General features: G+C 38.2%; 1 protein-coding gene and 1 non-coding gene across 3 annotated transcripts; one reads left to right on the forward strand and one right to left on the reverse strand.

The window, feature by feature from the left end:
- The first annotated feature begins 316 nt into the window (after positions 1–316).
- Positions 317–14,690, forward strand: PLRG1 (pleiotropic regulator 1). Of its 2 annotated transcripts, XM_031670093.2 has the most exons (16): positions 351–442; positions 1,822–1,928; positions 2,213–2,284; positions 2,952–3,094; positions 3,795–3,848; positions 4,713–4,806; positions 5,014–5,095; positions 6,444–6,545; positions 7,219–7,311; positions 8,755–8,904; positions 8,994–9,095; positions 9,601–9,703; positions 10,425–10,533; positions 11,499–11,638; positions 12,128–12,321; positions 12,937–14,690. In XM_031670093.2, exons 4-16 carry the CDS (start codon positions 2,965–2,967, stop codon positions 12,994–12,996), a joined length of 1,413 nt encoding a protein of 470 aa, XP_031525953.1. In that variant the 5' UTR covers positions 351–442; positions 1,822–1,928; positions 2,213–2,284; positions 2,952–2,964; the 3' UTR covers positions 12,997–14,690. The 2 variants fall into 2 exon arrangements, with proteins under 2 accessions (XP_006213235.1, XP_031525953.1); XM_006213173.4 differs by lacking the exon at positions 2,213–2,284 and having other exon boundaries at positions 317–442.
- Positions 8,136–8,208, reverse strand: TRNAA-CGC (transfer RNA alanine (anticodon CGC)). Its single transcript has one exon. It is a non-coding gene; the product is annotated as a tRNA-Ala (tRNA).
- Positions 14,691–15,393: the final 703 nt, after the last annotated feature.

Here is a 15,393-nt window from a genome sequence, read left to right on the forward strand (position 1 = left end):
TGTGAGAGCCGCTGCGCTCTCTCCCGATCCTCCCTAGAAAGATTACCTAGGTTATCTAAAGAAAAAGCATTCACCCTCCAGGAAATACAGCACAACAACCATGTCCCTGAGCCAAAATATTTAAGGCTGAGAGTAAAGTAGACAACTTTATCATCTCAAGACTTCCCCAGAAGCGAGGGAAACCTTCAGCCGCGCGACTCCACCAGCTTCCGCCGGGCAGTCCCAAAACTCCGCCCCAAAGGCGGCCCCGGAGAGAAAGGCCCGCCCCCTGGCCCTTGGAGGCTGGCGGGTGACCAGCGCGCGTGCGCAGCCTTACGTCACGTCCGGCGCCAAGGCGCCCAGTTCCGGAAGGGGCTGCACAGTGTGGCGGCGGTTTCTGTGTTGGTGATTAGTGTTTCTTCCCTGCCGGAGCGACTGGGTAAACGGCGGCGTCATGGTCGAGGTAAAGTGACAGTTGAGTGCTCAGGGACCTTCTACTTCTGGACTGTTTTTCTTTGGCGGCGGGCTTGGGGGATCGAGGGTGTTGGGAGTCTGGGGAGAGAAGCGGCTGCGGGCGGAGGCTGTTTGGCCGAGGCCGGGTAGTCTCTTTTAAGGTTTTCAGGGAAGGAGAGAAGCCGGATGAGAGCTCGCGTTGGAGGTTGTGTCCGGGCTGGAAGCCTGAGATAAGTTCTCCAGCTTTTATTTGGCCCCTGGGCGCTGCCCTCCGAGGCGGGCCTTCGGGCGATGTTCGACCGCTTGTACTCGCAGCCTGCGGAGTAGAGTCAGTGATTCTGTGTCCTAAAAGACTGGCGGCCTTTCTGTGGTCTTCAGTTTCTCTCTCAGCTCTTCCCAGGGAAAACCTGCCATTCTTGAGTTTTTGCTTTTTCTATGGCTTGAACAACCGTTCTCCTAGCGAGCCTTGTTCGTCTTATCTCAGAAATCTTTGACTCTTGCCCAGGACCACTGCCATCATCTGAATTCAGTCCACATCATCTTCCACCTGCTCTGATGCATTAGCTCTTGGGTGATCTTTTTGCTTCCTTTTTTGTCACCTTCCCCCACCCCCAGTAAGTGATTTGTTTAAAACGTTAAGTAGATAAGGTTTTTCTTGCTTGAAACTCTTTAGTGGCCCCATGTAACTAGAGCAGAGATGCAGACCGTTGCAGTGGTATATTAAAAAAAAAAATCTGGACTTTGTCTCTTCTTGCAACCTCATCTTGCATCACAACCCACCATCTCCCCAACATATACAACATATACAGTGCTGCAGCTTCTGGCATTATTTCAGCTACTGAACACCTTTGTACTTGCCATTTTCTCTCTACCTGGATTTTTCTTAGTCTATTTTGTGCAAGGCTAACTCCCTTCTGCTTAAATACACCTCAGAGAGATCTTTCCTACCCACCCTGAGTTCTTTCTCTGATCTCTTTCTCGGCATCCAGCTTGTTTCCTTCATAGCATTATCAAAATGTGGAGTTACTTTTCTTATTTTTATTCATCTCTTTCCTCTTGAGCACAGAGACCAAGGCTGGCTTTTCATCATTTTGTTGTTAGCTTCTAGCACAATACCTGCCAGACAATTAACAGAAGCTCAGTAATTATTTATTGAATAAGTGACTAATCTCAGGCATCACTCAGTTGGTATACCTGGGGCTCTGGCCCAAGGGGAGCTTCCTCCTCTTCTCTGAGCTTGACTCCTGTAGCTTGCTACAAATAGCTGTGGTGAGTGGTACAAAACTCTTTACATATTTATACATGTAAAGTATAACTAATTTGACTTTAATGTAGGTTATGGTATGTGTAATTTGTAGCTGGATATGTAATTACACTCTTTCTTTCTAGGAGGTACAGAAACATTCTGTGCACACACTTGTGTTCAGGTCATTGAAGAGGACCCATGATATGTTTGTGGCTGATAATGGAAAGCCTGTGCCTTTGGATGAGGAGAGGTAGGAATAGTTCCTTTTCAGTTGCTAGAATATTTGAACTTCTGATACTGGGGCAAGAGAGCAGGGAGAGGGGGACTTGAAAGACTAGTAATACTAACTCATAGGATATCTATTCAATATTGAGTGGTGTCTGGGCATAATTTAAGCTGATTTAACTTTTTTTTGGCCTTATCTTTTACAATGAAAATCCCATTAATTAATTGCATTTTACAAGTACCCAGTAAGTAGGAGAGTCCCTTTTAGGTGTTATATTTTATAATCAATCACTTTGTATGTGCTTTCAGCTTCCTGCTGCTCTCAGAGCCTTGCTGAGCTGAAATTGTACCTGGCCAGTACCTCTACTCCCATCTTTTCTCGTTAGTATGATGAAGATTTTTGAGTGGTGGCATATTTTTGGTTCTACATCTCCAGCTCCAGTCTGGGATTGCATTATGTGCAGTGGTCCTTCTTTGTCCTTCACCTTTCTTTAAAAATCTACCTAATTCCTCAAATAAGCATTTATATTTAATTTATAAAGTGGGCTATCCTTAAAAGTAACATAATAAGTGCATTTCTTTTTAAAATATTGAACTAAGTATTCAGATAAGTTCTAACTAATCTTTTTAGATATATCCAGGAAAGGTTACTATAGAAATTTTTACTTTATTTTTATATTTAGACTTTTGAAGGGAAGTATATTGGCTTTGAAGTTTTTTAAAGGATATATTAGTTTCTATATATTTTAAAATCAGACACTTGATAAATCAACATGAAAGGTTTTATATAATTGGTTAACAAACTAAAATAGTACTTAGACTTAATGGATGCTGTGTGGTAGATTATGAATGAAAGTGTGGAAATGCACTTGGAAATTTTTTTAAATATTGTTTAACTTTAAGATTGTAATAGAAACTTTTTCTACATGATTAGGCAAACCTAAGCTATTTAAAAACTTGTGTCCTGGCTATCTGTGAATATATTGACATGGGTGAATATATTTAGAGTTCTCAAAGATACATTTTTATGTTTATAATTTTTAAATAGTCACAAACGAAAAATGGCAATCAAGCTGCGTAATGAATATGGTCCTGTGTTGCATATGCCTACTTCAAAAGAAAATTTTAAAGAGAAAGGCCCTCAGAATGCATCAGATTCATATGGACACAAACAGTATCCTGCCAATCAAGGTGAGAATAACATTGTCAGAAATGTCACGATGTACATGTGAATTTTGAAAATAGAAAAATGGAATATCTCATTGGTGCTTCTCCGGGAAAGACTTCTTTGAACCACACCCTATTTACCAGCTATCCCCGTATCATGACAGTCTTGATTTCCTCATTGGAGTAGTGAGTGAGGTTATTGGTTGATGGATTTTTTTTTCCTTGTAGGGAATTTTAAAATGGTGCTATAATGATGGCAGAAATTCTTAGGATATGGAGACAGTCGTAATGGAGACTAAAGGAAAAACTTCTAACCTTTGGGGAGACCTTATGTCTATTTTCACTGTAATTCAGAAAGGTGATATCAAGTATTGAAATTGTAAGGAATAAAGATAATCCAAAATTCCACAGGAAAACCATTTTCTTGGAAGAAAAACCATAGTGGGTTATTACTTGATAGGATGACCTCTCTACACACCATTGCAATGTAGGTAATGTACAGGCTTTCTCGACATCACATTGGCAAATGGTCAGGGAAACAGCTGTGTCCATGGTCTTCAGAAGACAAAACAAAAATGATCAACTTGCCTTTTTTATGAGGCTTGGGTTTAATTTGGGAAATCCAGTTGATAATTTAATATTATTTAATTCATTAAAAGGGATGATACTTGTATATAAGGTAGTTTTACCATTGATGAGTTTTCTCTCTGTCTTTTTCTAATAGGACAAGAAGTTGAATATTTGGTGACAGGTACACATCCATATCCACCAGGACCTGGTAAGTGAGCTGTTAACAATTGTCTTGTTGTTACATGTATTTCCATGAGTGAGCCAACAGTGCGATTCCCATTACCTGTAAAATAATCAAGCTCAATAACCGGGCATCCAGGCATAGTTTCTTAGGTGATAATTAACTAATATAATACTTAATGTCACATGCATTCATTCAACACACATTCTCAAGCGTTTGTTTTTTTTTCAGGCACTTTGGTAGGAATTCAAAGATGGTAAGACTGTTCCAAGCTAAGACAGATTTTTTATCTGGAGGCTTAGCCAAGACACATAAATATCACTAAGCTTATAAACGTGTCAGAAGTGTTAGTACAGAAGCAGGTATGATGGAAATGTGTCCTGAGCATGTTGTATGTATAGAGGAATTGGCACACAAGTGGAGTGGCCAGGATAATAGTAATAGGGTGAAGGGCAAAAAGCTTGGTATATCCGGGTTCTAGTAATTTTGGAGGACAGGATTCACTGTATTAAAAGTTTAAATAAATTGATACTTTTTGTAGTAATTTTCATTCACCCTTGGAAATATTCTAACTAATGTATTTAGGGAACAGCTTAATTTTTATATTTCAAGATAATATTCTAAGATAATAGAAATTGAACTTTGCTATCTTGGACTGTGTAATACCAAACTGTTTTGATTAACTCAAATCTGAGATGTGTGTTGGGCAATATTATAAAAAAGTTGGAAACAAAAGACCTTCAAAATAAAAATTTTTGTAGTATCACCACATGGTGATAATGACTATTACCTTTTTGGATATGTTTTCCTTCAGCACTTTTTTGTAAATGCATGTAAATGAAAACAGAGATCATTACTAAAAGGAGTTAATTTTCTTTTTTAATTTAACAGGGGTTGCTTTGACAGCAGACACTAAGGTCCAGAGAATGCCAAGTGAATCAGCCGCACAGTCCTTAGCTGTGGCCTTACCTACTTCTCAGACCAGGTAGGAAATATCACGCTTCTGTTTACAAAGATTTTGAAAGCATAGTTTATTGTTCACATTTTTTCTCATTTTAAAATTGTGTTCCTTTGTAATTATGGATTACATGACACTTTACCAGTGCTTACAAAAATGTGTGAAGAGTCAATTCTGCAGAGCACATGACTAGAGGCATTAGTTACTTCGAATGTGATGTTTCTTTTGCCTCAGGGGCGATGCAAATCGCAGTGCACCCGCCGGAGGTGAATACCGACATCCTGGGGCTTCCGACCGCGCACAGCCTGCAGGGGCAGTAAGTTTCCCTGTGCCAAATCACATCACGCTGCAGGTTGCTCACTTTTAGAACATGTTGCCTGTGTCCCTTTGTCCCAAGATTCTTACCTTAAGTATTAAATAAATGAACATTTTCCTTGGTATTATTCAAGTAAATATCAGCCTAAGGTAATTGTTAATATGTCATAGCCCTAAAATTTAAGTTGCTAGTGAATTGATATATTTTTTAGAATTTAAAATTCTCTTAATTCTATTTTTGCTTGCACATTGGACATAATATTTATTTTGATGAAAATAATAGGATGTTGCTCTTTATTACCCACTATTAAAAATACAGGGAATGTTACTCAGAAACTTGTATTAGTATGTATTAGGTATAAAAGTCTTTTTTACTAAACTCTAAGTTGGTTTATACAGTTAGAGTTGAGTGCTATTAGTATCGTAATATTCGCAAGCTATGCAATTAGTGTCTTATAAATGAGCATTTAGTAATGCATAAATTTATGTCTGTAAGTAAGTGGCGGCTACTGTTACTATTGCTGAAAGTATAGAAAGAATAACTGAAAATATGCAGTTTACTCAAAGTGCAGGCTTTCCTTCCTCAGATTAGTATGCAGTCACCTTATGAAGTGAGTGGATTGTAGTCCTGCCACGTTTCTTAAGCCTCCATTCACAACGTCTGCCAGGCTTGGGCTATAATGCAAACCTCTGGAAGGCAGGAGCTTTACAGGCTTTTCTGGATGGATGGATAGGTGGATGCCAGCAGTAGACGGTTATATCAGCTCGAGTACCTTTTAAAGTAGTACTTAGATATTCCTATGGGAGATAAATAGAAGGAACTCTCAGGCTGTCCTTCGTAATATTCAGTCAGTAATGTTAAAATATGACAGTGAGAGGCAGTGGCAGTAATCCAGTTACAGTTACTTAAGAGGACGAGCTTACACAGAGCATTCACTCCTCTGTCAGTCTGCATAATGACTGTAGGAAGTAGGCGCTGTTACTTCTGTTTTACTAACGAGGCACAGAGATTACATAATTTTTACCCAAGGTCATTATTAGCTAGTAATTGGCAGAGTTGGGCTTTGGAGCCACGCACAGTGATAAGTGCTCTCAGTGCTAATGTTCTGCCTCCCTGAGATTTTTTTAAATTGATTTTTAAAATTGAAATGAACATACAGAAAATACTGTTCTAATTAGAAGTCTTAGGCTCATTTTCTAGGTATGCAAGTATTTTTCAGCTGTCCTTTCCTCTTTTAAGGAAAAAAAAACCTTCATAAATCCCTTCTTTGAATTTCCACTTTTGAACTGATAACAGGAGACCTTAGGTATGATCACTTTAATGTTAATGCAATCTGTTCCATATCTAGGTTGTTATGGAAGGTGGCAATGCCAAGAACTCCGCCCTGATGGCTAAAAAAGCCCCTACAATGCCAAAACCCCAGTGGCACCCACCATGGAAACTCTACCGGGTGAGTGAATATGTATATTATTCCACTGCATGAAACATGATCACTGCTTTCCAGTTAAACAAGAGCGGAGAAATCGAATAAGGAGGAAAAGGAGTGAATATGAGAGCTGGAGAGCAATCTAGGAGGGATGGGGAAAGGGGCTTTAGCACCATCTTAAAAGATATTTTGTGAAAGAGACTCCAGTAAGTGGAAGCTATATTTGTATTCTGTACAAAATGTTGGTAGAAGGCTACTCCAGAGCACGTAAGATAAACTTAGGAAAGTTTGTGAGATGTTCTATATGAAGGCCAAGGGGACATTTCTTTGGCCCTACCAATTATCTTTTTAATTCTAGCAAATTAAAATGATTCAAAGTCATTTAGATTTACTAGATCTAAAATAAAATGTCTATAGTAGGAAAAGTGCAGCTATATAAATTATCATTCAATAAAACAGACTTTGAATTCATCCAGGTTGCACGTGTTAACACATGCCTTTTTGTTGCTGAGTCATAGTGTGTTGTAAGGATACACCACAGTTTGTGTATCCATTCACACACTGAAGATAATTTAGTACTTACTCTAGAATCTAATGGGGAGATAATCTCATAAACTTATCATTTGAAGATGTGGGGGAGCAATTCATACTGATTAAACTTAAGCCTGTGTGTAATGAGCCTGCTCTTTTAACACAGGTGATCAGTGGGCATCTTGGCTGGGTTCGATGCATTGCTGTGGAACCTGGAAATCAGTGGTTTGTTACTGGATCTGCTGACAGAACTATAAAGGTAATAAGGAAAGAAGAAAAAAATAAACATGACTTTGTGCTTGCCTTGTAATTTTAATGGGTTTTAAGTTATTTCCTCGGGTGGCAATTGCTGTTGTAGTTCTCTGATTTCTTAACCTGAGTGTGGAGTAAAATTTATCATCTATACCAGTTAAAAGTTCCACATAAATAGCTGTTTGAAAAGTGGTATTTAAACAGTTTCTTTTCCAGACGGTACATGCTGTCTACAACTAATTCCTTCATATTTAAGTTTTTTCCCCTTCTGGTTACGAAGTTAAAGTGTGCTTATCTGTAAAAAAAAAAAAATGTGAAAAATGTAAAGAAGTATAAAAGAATATAGATCTATATGTAATCTTACCACTGTCAGGTATTTGAATGACTTTCTTTTTGACATTTATTTCTGTGTATATGTATCAGTGCATTTTCTTCTGAGCTTTTTTCCTGTGTGTACATAAATATGTATCTTTTTAAAATCATGTTTGATATGTAAATTTGTTCCCAGCTTTTTTTCACTTAAGTCAAAAGCATATTCCTGTGAAAAATCACATCTTTTTAAATGGCGCCGTAGTATTATATCATTTAGATATTCTATAATCTGTTTTCCTAATGTTGGACATTGAAGTTTTTTAGTTTCCTGATTGTCCCTATCATAAGTAATGCTGTAATTTACTCTACGCCTAAAGCTTTTTCTGTGTTTCAAATTATTTTGTTATGATAGTTTCCCAGAAAAGGTGTTAACAGGTCAAACTCTTTTTTTTTTTTTAGGTTTTTTTTTTTTTGGTGGGGGGAGGTAATTAGGTTTATTTACTTGTTTATACTTTTTGAGGGAGGTATTGGGGATTGAACCCAGGACCTCATGCATGCGAGGCACACGCTCTACCATTGAGCTATACCCTCCCCACAACAGGTCAAACATTCTTGAAGTTGACCCCCAAAGTAAAAATCATTTTCCAAAATGGGTGAATTGATACTTGCAGCCTATGAGAGGGTTCTTTTCAGCAGATTGCTTGTGTTTCTTTAAAAATATCTACTAATGTGATAAGTGGAAGTGAATATCTAATCTTTTAAAAACTGTTTATATAAAATTTTGAGTGAGGTTGAACTTTCTGATACCTTTCTTTGCTACTTGCAGGGTTTTTTTTTTAATTGATACCATCCTCGGCTAATTTAATACCTTAGTATTTATATTTTGCTCTTAATGATATCCTTTATATATTAAGAATACTAAGTTTTTGTCATCTATGTAGATATTTTCTGTTTAAATATGCCTTTTAATTCTCTTTTTTTCCTGCCTTTATTTTTGCTGTTGGGGTCATTTTGCAAACTTTCATATTTGTATATGTTTTTATATTTCACCTTTTGAAGACAGTTTTAACATCAAGAGTCTAAAAATTTGCTTTGGTATAATCAACAAGAAGAAAACTTGAGTATTCTTTGATTGCAGATATGGGACTTGGCTAGTGGCAAGTTAAAACTGTCATTAACGGGGCACATCAGCACGGTGCGCGGTGTGATAGTGAGCACCCGGAGCCCGTACCTCTTCTCCTGCGGGGAGGACAAACAGGTCAAATGCTGGGATCTTGAGTATAACAAGGTAAGCATGGAGTGAAGGATTTAAAACGTTAGGAGCCCCTTTGCCCTTTCTCACTGTAGACATTTTAACTTTCCTTCTTTATCCGTTAGGTTATAAGGCACTACCACGGACATCTGAGTGCAGTGTATGGCTTGGATTTACACCCAACAATCGACGTGCTGGTGACCTGTAGCCGAGATTCCACGGCACGGGTAAGTGGAGCAGAGCTCTGTGCCAACCTGGGCACATACTGCATCTCACAGTGTGCTTGTTTGATACTGCAGTCATATATTGTTTGACAGAGAATTTAAAGATAGGTACCTTGACTCATCAATACCTTAGTCTCAGTTTCTTGACTTGTATGTTTTTTCCAGCTACATCTTCAGTTGTGTGGCCTCGCCATGTTTATCATTGGAGTGCCCCACCCCTGACACTCTCACATTCCGGTCTCTGACCAGAGCTGTGGTCCGTTGGCTGCTTCATTCAGTGGCCCCACTAGACCCACTCTAGACAGTAGGTTTCCGGATCTTTTAGCTTGTTTCCCCCATTGGCTGCCTCCTGTCTCCATTCCCCAGCCAGCTCACAGGTGACGAGTTCACGTAAGCACTTTCTTGGTCATAGTCAAACAGGCACACACCATTGTCTGGTAAATTCCCAGTGACCTGCCTGAGATACGAACACCTGTTCTCTGACAGTATGTCTGTTGTATTTTTATAGATTTGGGATGTGAGGACTAAAGCCAGTGTCCACACGTTATCTGGACATACTAATGCGGTTGCTACCGTGAGGTGTCAAGCTGCAGAACCACAAATTATTACTGGTACGATCGCCGCTTTCCAGGTTTACAGTATATCATATCAGTGCAGTAAGGTTATGTGTCATATGCTTTTCATCTTTACCGTGGCTCTGGCTTTGTGCTGGATATACAGTGTTTCTGTGTGCATTTGAAATGTATTGTGGTAACGTTCCATTCGATTGTTTTATCTCATACTTTTTACGTATCATAGGATACGTCCTATGTTGTATGGTGTAACGTCTGACTAGAAAATGGTGCCGTTAGATGCAGCTAAGCCTTGTTTTATGGTATCAGAATTACCAGTTGGGGAATTGAAGTTAGAAGACAAAATACCCTGAGCGGATTTGAGTCTTGTTTCGCTTCTAATAAGGCTAATAGCAATGGATATTTACTCTGAGATTAGAAGATAACCCCCTCCCTTGATGTGTTTTGGTAACTAAAAAATCATTGAAGTTTTTTCCTTCTTCTCTTTCAGGGGATAATACCATGCATTTGTTTTGTTTGTTATTCACATTTGTTTTAGCTGTTCAGATGACAGGACAACACACGTTTATTACATTTGTTTAACAGTTAAATTTAAAATTAGCCCCAAACTTTGGAACTATATAGCAATTAGCTAAGAGTTAATACGACTTTTACTTAGTATATGTGCGCCAATGGAAGAGTGCTTCAGATTTTATTATGTTTTAATTTTTGCCCTTTTTTGCATTTATGTTTTGGGGTTGTGTGTGTATCTCCCTTACAGGAAGCCATGACACTACAATACGATTATGGGATTTGGTGGCTGGAAAAACAAGAGTCACATTAACAAATCACAAAAAATCAGTCAGGGCTGTGGTTTTGCATCCAAGGCAGTAAGTATATTTCCCTAAGCAAAGTCCTTCCGTTGGTTCTAGGTATAGTGTAGAAATCGCAACATTAGTGCTAGTTTGGTCGGCATTTGGCCTGTGCCATTTTCAGGCCTGTGCCACTTAGGAACATGCATTTCTTTTATTTTCCCTGTGTAGTATTTTGCTTCGTGCCCTTTATAAGATAAGGAAAACTTCCTACACCGTGAAAAATGGTAATGTCAAATGAGGTAATCTGAATAAATCATGATGAAAAGCTGCATGTCATAATAGAAGCTAATAGTAGCTAGATTTAATGTTTTGGAAATAAATGGTAGTAGACACTGAGATATAAGTAGAATGGTTAATTTTTAAGGAGGAAGGTAGTATCCATAGGGGAAAAAAGTAGTAGGAATCATGAACAGTGTAGTCAGGATATCCAAAGAGATGGAGCGCAGCATCACCACCTGTCGTCTGTGACACCGCGTCACCCGGCACTTCTCTGGTCACATTCATGTCTTCCGTCCTCCTCCCTCTCCTGCTCTCCCTTACTTTTATTCCCTCTCTCCTTCTTCCTCCCTTTCTCTCTCCCTCTTGCCCTCTCTCTCTTTCCTTTTCTCCATTTCTTCTTCTCTCTCTCTCTGGCTTTTCTCTTGCTCTCACCAAAATAGTTACATCACCCCTCGCTCTTTATGTGAGTTTAAGGGTTTGCACATTTATTGCTTTAGCTCAGTGTTGAGCAATGGGGAAATGAAAGAAGAAGAAAACTTTAATCTAGGGCTTAGAATACATTTAAAATAATTTGAAAATCTGGTTTAACTTGGAACAGATGTCTTGATGTTTTTCTCTCTTGGTATGACAATAATATTTTACTAAAACTACATGGATCATGACTACAGATGCGAAATACAACCATAATAAGCATTTTTAAAATCTGACATTTTATTTAACTTGGTTTACTTTGTCATTAATTCTTTTTCATCTTATTTCAGTTACACGTTTGCATCTGGTTCTCCAGATAACATAAAACAGTGGAAATTCCCCGATGGAAGTTTCATTCAAAATCTTTCTGGTCATAATGCTATTATTAACACATTGACAGTAAATTCTGATGGGGTGCTTGTATCTGGAGGTAAAATAAGATTTTTATGATAGATATGCTTTAGTCTGTCATTTTTTTCTTTTAGTGAGTGAGTAAAATTCCTAAGTCATTATACTTAAGTATTATAGCAGAACTTGCCTTTTCACTGTGTGTTTGAATGTTCATGTGTGTGTTCATGCATATTCCTAGTACCTGTAGCATATTTCATGGCTTAGCTCTCTTTAAGTTCTCAAATTGATAAGTCTAAGGGGTTTATGCCAGAAATCACCCAAAGTTGGCTTGTATATTCTAGAAATGAATGTCATCTTGTGGTGCTTCTTGAGATATGTAACAAATTCTGAATTGAGCACAAATGAAAGTCAGCTGATACTAAGAGAAATCTGAGTGCCTGCGTCTTCATATCTTTATAACTGTAGTTATTGGCACAGTACTTGGCTAATGATTGGTGCCTAATAATAAATGTTCATCAGACTGACTCATTAAAGGCTTACCAAGTTTAATTGTATCTTTCCCTTTAAGCTGACAATGGCACTATGCATCTCTGGGACTGGAGAACTGGCTACAATTTCCAGAGAGTTCATGCCGCAGTGCAGCCTGGGTCCTTGGACAGTGAATCAGGAATATTTGCTTGTGCTTTTGATCAGTCTGAGAGTCGGTTACTAACAGCTGAAGCTGATAAAACCATCAAAGTGTACAGAGAGGATGATACAGCAGTAAGTTCCCTGTTTCATACACATTTTAAAGGAAAGTAAATGTCATGCCAATTTTGCATGCGTTTTCTCATTTTAGAGTTAACGTAATTATCAAAGGGAGGATAATCTTCATAGTATTAAAGTATTTGTCATCTTGAGTAGTGTCTGCTCATTGATTTCTGTATTGCTTTCATTGATGCCAGCAATCCATAGTTTTAATTTTATCTCAGCTTTCCTTGTTAAAGTTACTGGGAAAATGGTACACTGAGAGTAACAGCGAATAAGTGGATTGCTATGCAGATTAATTCTAGAATCATAAACTTTGGTGTTATTAGAATATCTAAATAGCAATTTTATTTAAGATGAAAAACCATAAACAATTAATAGTTGAATGAATTCATCCTTCATTAAATTCCAATAATGTCAAAAGTTGGTCACCTCGTCTTAAAAAGAACTGCCAAGTAACATAATTTAGAATGAATACCTTATTTATGTTAGAAAGGAAGTTACAGCACAACATTGTAAAATGACTATAACTCAGTAAAAAAAGTTTATATATAAAAATAAAAAAAAGTTACTAAATATGAAGCAAACCAATAATACTTTGTTTTAACTTGCTTACTTTTCTATTTTTAGACAGAAGAAACTCATCCAGTCAGCTGGAAGCCAGAAATTATCAAGAGAAAGAGATTTTAATGTGGCAGTGTCTTCATGGTGGTTCCAGTTTTGTTTGTTTGTTTTTGGTTTTTTTAGCTTGGCATTGATGAGACCATCCAGTCATTGTGCTCTGGCTAGGAATATAAAGCAAAACTCAGATGCTTGAATCATTGCTTCTTCATATTTTACAATAAACTGTCCTCTCCCCGTGTTTTTATTTCTAAAATAAACAATTTGAGATCCTAGGAGGTAAGATGCAGATGTCAAGCATACGCAGGTTTTTGAGCATAACTATTCTAAAGACAGAATATTTTGTCACCTTTATTAAAACATACCTTTTTGTTTTTTAACTTACGAAACTGCTAACTCTAGTAGGACGTGTTTTGAAGGGAGCAATCTTTTTTTAATCCTTTAAAAACTAGTATCTGACTGATAATTTGGGATTAAAGGATTGAAGACTTAAATTACATATGTTTATTCCACAGGCAGTTTTTGAGTGTGCATTCTGCACAGTTCTGCACTAGATAATGTTCAGGAAATAGACAAGCGAGATGAGTCTGTCCTTTAAGACTTCCACTTGAGTGGCTTATTACAGAAATGCTGTCATAGAGGTACCAGCGAAAAGCTGGGGTCACACAGAGGAAAAGACCATTCATTTTCCCCGGGACGGATTCTGGAAGACCTAAGAGTCGGTGGTGGTTGAGCTGAGACTTGAGAGGTCAGAGGAGGGAATGGGTGTTCTAAAATGAGGCGTGAAGTGGGTGAAACCAGACGTGGGACGAGTGTGTGTTCCAGGAGTCCAGGAGCAAAGACGTGTCTGCCGCAGTCGACGCAGTCGGTGATGGGGAAAGCTCGTGTTTTGAGTTGCAGTTTTATGCCACAAGCAGTAGTTACCAGTATAGGTATCAAACCCTGGGGAAATAGCTGGAGCCACCAGTGGAGACACCTGAAGCCGTAGCAAGGCCTGCGGTCTTTTGCAAAGACTTTATAGAAAAGTGTTAACGTTTCTGATGCCTACGCCTCTTTCTGCTTTGTAGACCTTGTCTTTAAGGATCCCAATTCCCTAATCAGTCAAGAAAATTTGTCACACTTCACTTTCTGTAGTTAGAAAAAACAATTACAGGAACAGGCGGTTTAAAATTTTGGTTTCAAATCTTAAAATTAGACCCTAATTTTGAATAAGCATTTCCAAATTATGCATACCCCGTCTTGCATGCCATAGGTGGGAGTGTAGGTACTACAGCCTTTAGGAGGGTAGCTTCCCAGAGTATGCTGAAAATGTTTGGACTCTTTGGCTTCATTAGGAAGGAAGTTACTAGAAAACTGCCTGTTAGGAGCAATCTGCCAAGTATACACAATCAAGTTCATTGTACCTTTATTTTTTAATTAAAACCAGCCCAGATGTCTTATCAGTAAGGGCCTAGTATAATAAATTATGGTATCCTCATGCAGTTTCTCTCCATTAAGAATGAGAAATGTTTCTGGAATAATAAGATGTCCAAAATCTGCTCTTAGATAAAAAAGGAAGTTGTGCAAGCTTTTTTTTTTTGGTGAAACAACTTGTTAATGTTCTAAATAATAATGGAGAAGTAACAGCACATTGTTACCAGTAGTTTTGTGAGGGAGTGGAATTATGGGAGAACTTTCATGATCGGCTTTATATATTTCTATAATGTTTTAATTTTCTATAAGCATGTATTTTGTAAACTTAAATAAAGAAAAAAATACCACTACACTTGCATCCCTGAGAGGTTCTACTACGCTTTCTAACAAGAAAAATCACAGAGGTGAATAGTATCCCAAAGCTCAGCCCTGAGGCCGAGGAGAAATTAATAAAAGGAGGTGAGAATGAGAGCGCCTAGTATCCTGCCGAGCAAACCTGCAACTGTTGTGTTAGACGTTAAGTGTCAAACGCTGAAGAACATGAAAAAAATCTATTTCCCCGCTTTATGCTGTCCTATATTAACAGTGTTCTCAAATACCCTTGCCAAGAGTCCACCTACCATATGTGGTCGTGAACCCCATGAAATTTTAAGCAGAATTTCATGCATGTGCCTTTTTTTTATGGGCAGAAACCCAACCCAGGTTAAACCTAAGTCTGTCGCTCTGCCTATTCCTTGAGCACACTCAAGCTGTAAAATTTTAGAGAAAGACAGCTGTGCCGACTGGATTCATTGATTCATAAGCACATACCTCAACAGTGACTGCGTACACACTTCTACCATTACGCCTTTTGCCTCCTGTTGCAAAGGAAGAACTCACCTAGGAACAGCGTTGCCACGTGTACTATTGTTGCCATGTACTCCTGCCTCCTCAAGGACTTTGCTTCCACAATTAACCCCTTCCTCTGCTGCACCATAAATTCTCTCCCTTTTTGCCAAATGATTCTCATCAACAAATACGTTGTATTTAAATAAGTATTTAATATGTATATTC

Source organism: Vicugna pacos, chromosome 2 (assembly GCF_048564905.1).
Source record: "Vicugna pacos chromosome 2, VicPac4, whole genome shotgun sequence".
Taxonomy (NCBI): Eukaryota; Metazoa; Chordata; class Mammalia; order Artiodactyla; family Camelidae; genus Vicugna; species Vicugna pacos.

Coding starts and splice junctions, on each gene's coding strand:
- PLRG1 (XM_006213173.4), top strand. Junction 8,905..8,993: donor GGGATCTTGAGTATAACAAG/GTAAGCATGGAG, acceptor TTTATCCGTTAG/GTTATAAGGCACTACCACGG. Junction 12,322..12,936: donor ACAGAGAGGATGATACAGCA/GTAAGTTCCCTG, acceptor TTCTATTTTTAG/ACAGAAGAAACTCATCCAGT.